The 11,904-nt window shown below is 30.0% G+C and overlaps 1 protein-coding gene across 6 annotated transcripts in view; it reads right to left on the bottom strand.

Moving 5' to 3' along the window:
- The window catches only part of Ten-m (teneurin transmembrane protein Ten-m), a 382,956-nt gene that overhangs the window by 46,575 nt on the left and 324,477 nt on the right, over window positions 1–11,904 (bottom strand). For 4 of the 6 annotated variants that reach the window (XM_067050916.1, XM_067050914.1, XM_067050915.1 and 1 more), the window contains exons 2-5: window positions 5,626–5,784; window positions 4,949–5,033; window positions 4,596–4,795; window positions 2,639–4,516 (exon numbers count right to left, since the gene is read on the bottom strand). In XM_067050916.1, the coding sequence (XP_066907017.1) occupies window positions 2,639–4,516; window positions 4,596–4,795; window positions 4,949–5,033; window positions 5,626–5,737 (2,275 nt within the window). In that variant the 5' untranslated portion in view covers window positions 5,738–5,784. The remainder of the gene's footprint in view (window positions 1–2,638; window positions 4,517–4,595; window positions 4,796–4,948; window positions 5,034–5,625; window positions 5,785–11,904) is intronic. The other 2 variants (XM_067050917.1, XM_067050918.1) reach the window with 2 other exon arrangements.

Raw genomic sequence — 11,904 nt, forward strand, 5'->3', positions numbered from 1 at the left:
GTAATATATAATATTATGATAATGCCCAGAGTCATTGTCACTGTAATAATAACAATAAATTTAGGTTAGCCATATCATAATAAGGATGACACAAATGGTTATAAGTAAAGTCATTTTGTTTAAATTATGAAGGATTAAGGAACACACGATAACGACCAGGTGCAAATCCAAGAAGCTAGAAAGTATTAACAAAAAGCTAAGAGACTTAGGTGACCTTGCTGTTCAAACTTTTGTAAAGTAAAACAAATTAGCAAACATATACAATAGTTTGTTATAAAGGAAGCAAGAGCCAAATAATTGAAGTGGGGACAGTTCTTAAAGAATTTCAAGCAATTAAAAATATGAAAAGAAAAACGGTCACCTACAAAATATCAAAAGTACAGACACATTTCTTCCCCAGTGGCCTGCTCACAACAAGACACGACTCCACTGTGTTCTAGAAATTAATCATCCCATCTTACCTTCCAGAAGAAAATAAAAGACCTTCCGCAGACTCAAGGCAGCATATAAACTGCAAGTACACTTATAATCAAGTTATATCACAATTGCAATTGTTTTAACTATAAATATTTCAAAAGAAGAAAATTAAGAGTTATAAAATATAATTTGAGTTGGATACTGGAATAAAAAATTAAGGATAACCAATACACTAAGAGTTTGTATTAATGGCCAATATATGAGAATAATGAAATTGAACATTGGAGAAAATCAATATTTATAAAGATAAATTTTAAAATTCATTATTTATAAAAGATATTTGGGGTTTAATTTAAATCATAATAATTTGTTTGCAATGAAGGATTACAGTCATAAGTTCTATTTTAATTTTAAATAAGGATTAATTAGAGGGTTTACTAAGAGATATTATAATAAGGATCCACTATTAGTTGTTTATATAATTAATTTGTTTATTTATTTAATAAATGTTTCATAAAATATGGTATATTTTATTATCTGATTAATCCAGTTCTGTTTCATGGTACATTTATCAGGTAAATAAGATAAAATAATTTTAATTCCTATGCTCTTATCTTAATTATGAGAGTTGTTTTATTTATTAATATTGCTTCCTCTAGTAAAAATGTATGCGTTAAAGTAAACAATTAACAATAAAAAACCCTCTTACCCTTCAGGGACCAAAATAATCCAAGACAAATGAGCCAAAGTTGAGTTATTGAATTTAAGAATATTTTATAATTGTTAGAGGAGAGTAATTATTAGAATTACTTTATTTGTGGAAATTAATGGGAAATCAATCGAATTATACTGTTATTTAATATTTTATGATTTAAACTATAATAACAATAACTCTCTCTCATGTAACATATTTAACACTTATTATTATTATTATGTAGCATGCAAAAAAAGTTGTAATTAGCGTTCACGTTAGCTTAAAATTGTTACACATAAAAAAAAAAAGGAAGTCTCAAACTGATTTTACATCCAATATTAGTCAAATGATGCTGGAGTAACATGAATTACAGAATTTCATAGAAATAATGTGAGTTTAAGATAATGAATTATAGAGTCATTAAAATTCAAAAGTATTGTTGGATAATAATACAGCAACAATTATAAAAATGTGAAATAAAAGCACAAATAATTACTCCACTTTGGGTCTCTGCATTGATAATTTAATGAAAATGATTAACTTTAAGAAATTTGTCAAGTTTATTTTACATATGCAACTATTTTATTGACTTTTAAAATTATCTTTTAACATATCTCTTCAATATGTATTAACTCTAATAAGTAGTTTTTCAAATGAGATTAATATATGATATTCATTCTACAAAGTGTATTTTGTGCAGCTGAACAAGGATCCAAGTTTATACATAAGCCTCTTTTGAATCAGAAATAAATATTAACTGCTGTCTCAGTGTATCTTAAAAGATATAGGTGTCCTGTTTCACAATTATTTCAGTTACTTCTTTTAATATGTTAGCAAAATGGGTAGCCTACAAAATTAAAAATGTGTTTGAAATTATCTGATCTATTCGATTAAATACCTATTTAAACATTTCATCATAGTTTAAAAGTACATAAAAAGATATAAATTAATTATTCATTTTAATGAAATTGAATAATTAATCAGATCTCTCATTAATTATTCATTTTAATGAATTAAAAAAACCAAACCATCTAATCCATAAAGAAATATTTGTATATTATCAATTTTGTTAGCATGTTAATATTAGTGAAAATGCTTTATTAATATATTAAAACAAACTATTTGTAGGCAGACATGCACTTAATGAATATCATAAAAACCAAACTAATGCATAAACTAAATTAATAAAACCAACAAGAAGCCATTTCTAAAATAATTACTCCAGGCATTTAATTAGCTATTAGCTTATAACATTCCAAAATAGGAGGTGCATAGGAATGAATGCATCAGAACATTACTTTCTTAACTGTTTTCAAGCAGTTTCATGTCTGAAGTAAACATTATTCTTATGCTGACAGTAGTATTGTAAATGGCAGTTAATAATGGTAATTTTTCAAAAAATAAAGCTTAAGTTACTACTACAGATCAAGTTAAAAATAACTAAGAACACTATAAAAAACTAAAACCCAAAAAAAACAAACAAATATGTATGAAGAACTTAAAGAATGAAAGAAAAGATTTCCTCACCTTCAAAAAATAAAATCACTGGGGGTGCTTGGCTAACATCTAAGCATGCACTATCAGTGCCTGAAGTGGTAGCGATAGATGTTTCATATGGGTATTTCTCACTTCCTTCAGTAACAAGTTCAGTGGATAGATCTATAGAATCTGTTTCTTCTGAATAATTATCAGTAAAAGGTTGAGCAGTGGTTGAGATTGTTGATTCTTCAGTAGTCCAATCATATGATTCTGAACTAACATAATATTCAGAAGTATTCTCGTCAAAAGTAACTGTATTCATGTTTTCAGTAGAAGTATAAGGTTCTGTAACATTTTGATCATAATCGAAGAAATCATTCCCTTGGTTAGTTTCATTAATAGACAATGATTTAGTTGTATTTTTAAAAACTTTTTTATCCAGGGATTCAATTAGTAGTTTTTCTGTTGCTTCTTCATTGTATATATCATAGTCTTCTTCGACTGATTCATTTGAGTAAATACCTGGAATTTCATTCAATAATGATTCAGCATCTTTCTTTGGATTGTCTAAACAAGGACATGAACACTCGCAAACACCACCTGAATAATGTCCATAAACTTTAGAGGAGGATGTTACTGAGTTAGGTGTTACAGGAGAAGGTGTAGCATTTATCTCAGGTGATTGAGGTACAACTTTATTTAATGGTAAATCAACATTATTTGAAGGTAAAGACAATGAAACCACATACAAGGTGTTATTTTCACTGGCATTTTTCATATTATTGTTAGCAGATATTGTTAAATTCACTACATATTTGACATGCGTTTCATTAGAATTGTCAGGAAAATTAATAAAAATATTATTTTGGGATGAATGATTAGAAATGTTAAATTCTGCTGATGGTTTATTAACTTTTTTATCATCTCTGGGAGTAGGAGTAGATGATAAAATATTTTCTTGTTCTAAAACTTTTTTAGGGTCAAGCATTTCATTTTTTGTTTTTTTTATACTTAAAGCTTTTTCAGAAGAATTTAAAAGTATTATTTCACTTAGATCATCTGAAGTGACATCATGACTGTTGTAATACCAACTTATTGGCTGGTCCCGTATTTTTCTTACTACAGAATTATCAATTTTAGGTTCTTTTCTATCTATGATTTCTTTGATAAATAATTTATCATAAACATGTGATTTTTCATTGATAGGAAAAACTGGAGAATATTTACTAATTGATTTTTGATTCCTTTGAGATGAATTGATTTTTTTTTCAATGTTATTAAATACATCTTTATTTTGATTAATATTTTGTAAACTACTTTTTTTATTGACACTGATCTGATTATTAGGTAATGCATTTTGAGATAATGATAAAGGCATCTCTTTTTGTTTTCTACTATTATAAGAAGAAACACCATTAAACAAAACATGTTCTGAAATACCACCATTAAGGAGATATTGCTGTAATCCAAATCTTTGGTCAAATTCTTCCTCTCGAGTGATATAAGTCTTTCTACCTTCATCTAGTTTGCCTTTTTTCACGTTATGTGGAACAGATAATATTTGTTTTTTCAAATTACGAGAATAACTTTTATCATTTGATAATACTTCTTTTGGCGAGTTCAAAACACTTGTGCCATTGTTAGTATCAATGAAATATCCACCAGAGTTTTCAATACTAATTTCATGCCCTATTTCATGCAAAATACTGGGTTCATGCAAGGCCACATCTCTACGGTGCCTTGCTCCAATGAACTGGTTCTTGTGCTCCCTACCTCCAGATGATGATGATGTCGACATTGATGGTCTATGTCGGGATATATTCTTGTTACCAGTTTCAGGCTGTGGACTAATATTGCCATTTGATTCTTCATCCACCAACACAGAACATGTAGTTTTACTATAGGACCAATGCAAAATATTAGATGCTAAAACAGAAAGACAAGAATTAATTATAGTTTACTTTTTACTTAAAAATAAGAAAACGATAATGGTTTTAAATTTTACCAGCCAGGTATGTGAGCGCAGCAATTAAAACTAATGAGAGAATGATAAAAACTATTGCTGTGCACTTCCATGAACATCTGGAAGTCAAACTTTTCTGAAATTGAAACCGAGGAGGAGGAAAATGATGATTTGAGTTCGGCCTCCTAATGTTATTTCTGACAGGTAAAACAGGAACTGGAGGCCCAAATCCTAATGAGCACCTGTTAAACACAAGTATGTTAGTTCACACTGAACAGAGAAAAAAAATCCGGATGAATAAAATTAACACTTGGAGATGAAACAAGTTTAGATTATTATATTCCATTACAAAAATTAAAACTATCTGGTGCTAAGAGAGAAATATAGATACTTACCTATCTGTATTCTTTTGAATTTCTACTTTGGATGGACTACTGCAAGAAGAGTTTGATTTGTAGTCTAATGTTCCCTTTGTAACATCTGAAATATAAACATTTATATAGTATATTTAATAGATTTATAAATAAATAAATAAAAACAGAAAAAACATGTTTCAATACATAAACATTACAACCCATAAAAGGTCTTCAGTATAGTAAAATATAGTACTAATTTTTGACTGACAATCATTTAAGGGGCTGAATCATGCTCAGGATTTTTCTTTAATCTATTAAAAGGTCAGGTCTCACATTTATAGAGGTTGAGCATGCTCTAAGAGGGTATCCTGGTATCATAATTAGTCCATGGCTTAGAGAACAGAACATAATTTACAATTTATAACTATACCTAAATTTGGACTTCAGAGTTAAGATTAAGTAAGACAATGGGTTAACAACATTAAAAAAAATTAGCACCTTATATGAATAGACAGAATAGTAAATTAACACAAATTATTAAATAAATATTAGTATAAAATTAAAGAGTAAGTAAATATGTAGAAATTGGTTAAAGTAAATAAAGTTTTCAATAGGCTGATTTAAGACATAAAACTCTCAAATAAATTAAATTTAAATTTTATTTTATTCCTTATAATAATAATATTAATGGTATAACAATACTTTTTAATAATTACCTGACGGAATGTAGACATTACCAGATGGGGATCGAACCACACAGGATGGCTCAAAGTCCAGGTCATGGGGTGGATGTCCACCAGGTGGCAAACGGCCATTATGTCGATTCATAGTTGGATTCCTTGGAGGAACATCAGGTATAGAATCTAAAAGACAACCTGGAAAAAGATGTACATATTAGAATACAAAAACCATTCAAGAATAATAATATAAAGATGTTAATGTATGAAATCAGTTCTATACAACATAAATAAAATAAATAGAGTAAGTATTTTACATACACATAAATATAACAACAAATGTTCAAACAAATGAAAGAGTATCTAAATAAAATTTACATGCTTATGAAAATTTCTTGTGAATTGGAGGTATTATTTGGTTGTAGAATGAGATTATTGGTTAAATATAAAATTTCCCAAAATTTAATTTTTTCAACAATTTTGAACGGCTCTGGGTCTGGAGTCTGTGGACTTGAAGAGGTCTAGGGATGCATTACCTGAAATTAGCCCTTTTCTCAAACATTTTTAGAAAACTAACCCCACCCAATTAGGGTTATTCAGGAATTCTTGTTTAAATCCTTTTTTAATGATATTCTACCACAGTTTTCGCAGTTTGAAATAGGTTCTAGTTTTCGTGGTTTTAAAATTATGGGGGGAGTTGGGGCAACACCTATTTCCCTTGTTCCGATGTCTGGTAGTACCTCGCTTATACGGATCCGAAATACGAATTATCATTTTTCAAAAATTATTTTCATTTTCCTTTTACATAATTCATTGATTACGTAATTTAAGACGAGTTAAAAAACAAAACAGAAAAAAATGTTAAGCTTTTATAATTTTAAATAAAATGTGCACTATAATAATTTTATAATACTGTATAATTTTACAAAATAGTTCAAACTCGGCCATTTCGAAAGCAGCTAACCACATCAGAGTATAAGACGTTACCATGAAATATATTACTGAACCTTTGGCAGGTTGTTTACTGTTTTATTTTAGTCGTGGTAAAATATGGTCTGATCGATCACCTGAAAAATTTACAATATGGACTTGGCCGTATTTGTTACTAATTTACTTTTTTGTTAATATCATGATTTTTATATTAACTCATCATACCATATTTTATACGGAATTTTGTATTACAGGCAATAGCTCTGGTCATATTATTCAGGATAAACTGGGTTTTACTTTAATTACGATAAAATACCTCCGTTTATATGAAAAAAAAGAAATAACTTATAAGAATAATCTGTGGTATCTAAACCATTTCCTTTTGATGGAAGTGGACGAAGAGAAGAAATAAGGATATCCATCAGGGTTTTCCTTTATGCATTGACCAAGAGAGTCTGACAAATGCTGTGACGACCAGCCAGATACATTTTTAGATCGTGTTGTGCAAATCTCCAGTGCCTTGATAAATGACACATAATGCTTAACCGATTGCTGCGCTGTTGGAAACGAGGATGCCCCGATAACATGCAGATATATTACACTAAACGAAATTCTATATCCCTCCTCCTCATCCCTCCTCGCCCACCCTTTCATTTAACCATCCATCACCGTAGGCTGTAATGGGGCCGTACCCATCAGCCACTGTTACTGACGTTCCAAAATAATCTTTAAATTATACAATACTCCCTACTATTTTGATGGATTAAGAGAAGATGAAAAACTTCACAAAACTAATAATTATTGGTATACGGTAGAAAAGGTATTTTGCGTATGTATTTCCTAAACGTAAAATAAATACTATAAATAACTGTACAAGTAACGGATCTTCTTAATGGCAAAGGAGTTATAAAAATGGCCATAAACCAGTTAACACGACATTAAATATAATTAATTTGCAAATCAGTGAATAATAAAGAATAAGAATAATATTCCCCCAAGAAAAAAAAGATACATACCTTTAATTGAATTAATTCAATATCATTAATTGGCTGACATTTTAAGCATTGGTCTCTTAAACCAAAAGATAGTAATTTAAAATCTATTCTCAACGAATTAAGGATTTAGTTTAAAATAAAACATTAATTTGTCAAATTAAAAATATTTTCCACAAATAATCTTTAATACCTCAAATATCCCCTTTATGATGAGAAATTTTTTTTATTTTTTTTATTATAAGATATTTTGTATTTAATATTTTTATTTACTTTTCTGTTAATAAAACCTTCCCATTTAAAATTCATAAAGATAAAAAAATTAAGCAAATAAATTGAAGATGATAACAAATTTATTCTCAACATTTGATGATTAGTTATCTTAACTAAATCATCCCTTCTTCACAAGCACTAGCATAAGCATTTTTTTTTTTTTAATATAATTTAATTTCACTTATATGAATCATTCAATTTAGTTTCACTTATTTTTTTTTAGAAATATAGCATGAATGATTACATATGACCATAGTAACTATTTCTCCTAAATATGGCAGATTGTAAATTAAAAATATATATTTTTTTCAACTCTACCGCAAACAATAAGTTTCGAAACTTTACCTATAGATTTATTCGTTTCCAGCTATATAATAACATCCCCCAGAGCGCCGCACGGTCTAGATCAGTTATTCCGAACTTTTTTTCCGGCGGCAGGACCCTTTTGGTAGAAGTAAGAAAAAGGCGGAACACCTACATTAGCATATGATAAAAATAAAGTGAAGAAAACAAAATATATTTTGTAATATGGTTCTGGGAATGCAAATTATTTTTTACTAAAATATTTGGATTAATTGAATATTTAATTTCTTAATTCTTACAATATTTCACAGAAATCCGGTTCGCAAGGTTCGCGGAATCCACGCAATCCACGGAGATCCGTTTGGGAACCATTAGTTTAGATCCTCTACTGGTTTCCACAAAAAAATTCAAACTTTCATTAGGTTGTCAAGGACAGTGATTCTAAATTTGCTATAAGATTTTTGATGGCGCATAGGCATTTCGTTAAATGTAAGCATACGTATGTAATAGGAAACACTTTGGATATTTGATCAATATTAGGTATATGATGAGATATTTTCAATATTTTTCTCGCCGCAATGCATATGCAAGTAATTTATTAGTAGGGGAAGGCAGCTCATTGGACGAAATTTAAATCCAGCTCCTAAAGTAGAAATTATTGTAATTAAAACAGCTTCTCATTCTCTTGTGGTCATCGTTCAGTTCAGAAGCTACATAATGCCACTCGCTTAGGACGTGCTCTCCTCATGGTATCATAGAGTAGCTTCACCAGCATGTATCTAGTATCTATCTATAGGTAGATTCTCGCTACACATCCTGACAAAAGTTCTTGCACCCCTCAGTCTTGCATTTTGCATCACTATGAATATGATGCACAACTAAGGGTTTCACCACCTTTTTCCGTTCTCCTTCGTCCAGAACCCCCCTATGGATACGTCTGAGGATTCTTATGTCAAATACCAAGGATTTTTGTTTGCAGTCCGGGAAGTAGTCAAAGATCTCACGACTATTCAGCAGAACTGGAAGCACTGTCATCTTACAGAGAACTGCTTTACTAAAGAGAAACAGTACCAGATAGCTGCTATGATCCTTCTTCGGACTTTTTGCACAGGGACGTTGTCTTGAGTCATCAACAAGCCGAGGTAGATAAATTCATTAAAAATAAAAGAGTTATTAATGAAAATCCAAACGAAGAAAAATTTTCATAAATAAAAAAGTTTCAGCAAAGTGGGGTTGTATTGTAACAAAGAACCCGTAGGCTTGATACCGATGCCACCAGCATTCTTTGGCTGAGTTGTAATCTACATTGAAACCCGTATAAACATAAATCTACAAGATAAACCAAACGCAATCCTCCCATTTATGTTTCGGCCTATCCCTCCGACACTCAATCTATACTTGTCGAGCTCCACACTCCTATTTCAGACGCTGTCATACCTATTACTTCTGTTATATTTATTAATCGTAAGCAGTGATTTATAAACCAGCAAAATCTGTGTACCAGATTTATAAACCAATGACTTTTCTTGTTAATAAAGGAAACTAAATCTTTTAAGGTAAATGAAGTCAATCTTAAAGTTCGTTTTGCGAGTCTGATTTTCCTAAGGGCATTCAATTTAATTGAATTAAAAAAAAAAATAACAAACTGTGATTGTCTCATGTTTTATTTCAGATACGTTGGAATTTATACAGCTTTTCGAGAAATGAAATTCCCATAAATGAAATACAACGCCCCAGTTTAGAAGAACCGCTGAAGAGAAAACAACATAAAACATGCTATAAAATTAAATAAAGCTGGCCAAAGCTTCTTTTAGTGGTGGAATAAAAAGAGGATGGGATCTTGGAAACGGCCTTCCGACTTAATTTATCAACAGCAATAAAAGCAAGCTCTATTATTTCTCCCTTCCTGTTTCATCGCTCCAATGAGGTGCCAATTTTACTTCCATATATTTCCAGAAAAAAAGAAAAATCCCTACGATGCACTCAAAAAAATAAAATCGCCCCACCCACGATTCTATTGGATACACTCGGCTTCGATTGTCCACTCTTTCCAAACTGGGGAGCGGTTTAGAAATGATTTTTTTTAAACCACTCGGAGTACCCATTTTTTGAAATCCACATGTATATCGTCTGGAAAAGTATAATTAATTATTTCAGCCTCATAGGAATTTTCATTTTAGAGGAACAGTGATTAATAAGTCAATACTTTTGTGGTAATTCCAGGCTACTAGTTTTAGGAACCTGTTAATAAAATTATCCTGGTGAGCCGTGTATGTAACGCGAGGGCGTTTAATATATAACAATCGATTATTTAACTTGTTAGGAAAGTTATGGGGGTGAACTGGCCCATGAGAAGTTTCATTAATGAGCCAATCAATTGCGGGCGATGCCTAGCCGAAGATTGCCTCATAATATTGCATTCCTTCTTCCTTCTCCTCTTTGGCGCATTCTAATTAAGAATTTCTGAAGAATTCGCGGCTAATGCGCATTCCACTCTCTGTTAATGCTCTAATGCTCAGGAGACGCATTTCTATTAAAAATTTCCCCGTTGATTAGAACCATCAAAGCTGTGAGACTTTTTTGTCTTTATATCCTCACCAAAAAAATAAAAAAGTAGTAAATTAATTCCAATGTAAAGTTGAAAATATTTCAATAGTTTTATTCAAGGATGCCACGGCAGGAATCCAGGTTCGGATTGTAGTTTTCAAATACATGGAAAATTTAGTTTGATATATCAGTAAAAATATAGATATTTCGATCTGTTCATAATATTGTTATCTTACAAAAGAGGGTGGGGGGCGGGAGGGGAAGTTATATAAATTAACAAGCCATATATTCGAGTCGATAGCAATAATTAAATATTTATGTATTTTTAAATAAACCATAATTATATCATTAAAAAAACTTGGAAGTAGAAAGAAAAATTAATTAAACTGCTTGAACATAAAAAAAAAGTGGAAAAATATTAATATTGAATGAATCGTAAAAAAATCATCATGGTATTAATATTCATTGATGAAAAATATATTTTGAAAAACTAGGGAAAAATGCTTAATATAAAAAAAAATAAATAAAAAAGAACGAAGAAAATAAAAATCGAATGAATACTAATTAAAACTACAAAACGCATTCATTGATGACCAAAAATGTATTAATAAAACTGAGAAAAAACATTAAGTATTTTCAACAAGTTTTTTTTGTTCCTTAGTTGACGAATTCGCTGTGCCCTAACATTTTTTTATTTTATCAGGTACAATAAATATATATCCAAATGGTTTCAAAATCATCCATAAAAAAATTAATGTTCCGTATGAAACCGATCTAGCCCGAACCTGATATCAATCCTTCTATAAAAAAAACTCGTCCTTTTAAAATCCTTTAAAAATCCTTTTATAAAACTCCTCGACAACCCAAACCCACTAGTCTCTAACCTTGCTTGCATCCATTCAGTTTCACGGCCTCGACATATATCATTAAAATAATTTGGTGTTTTTTATACATCTGATTGTTTTTCATAAGAAATAATTTTTTTATTATTGATAAACCAAACCAGTCTTGAACAAAACATTTAGGATATATTTAATTATTATTATTCTATTTAATTTTTTTTTTATTGAAGTTTAAATAAAACTTGTTTAATGCTCAACTTATTTAAGCGACAACCTATTCGTACATATATCTTTCACGTTCCTCGTTAGCTATATGTAGATGTATAGAACTATGAAAGATAATAAACAGTACCTAGCCACGGAATTAAATAATGCAGCATAATTCCGCAACAGGAATCTCTCTCTCTCTCTCTCTCTCTCTCTCTCTCTCT

The sequence above is a fragment of the Halyomorpha halys genome, unplaced genomic scaffold (assembly GCF_000696795.3).
Source record: "Halyomorpha halys isolate HHAL.00 unplaced genomic scaffold, Hhal_1.1 Scaffold188.1, whole genome shotgun sequence".
Classification (NCBI taxonomy): Eukaryota; Metazoa; Arthropoda; class Insecta; order Hemiptera; family Pentatomidae; genus Halyomorpha; species Halyomorpha halys.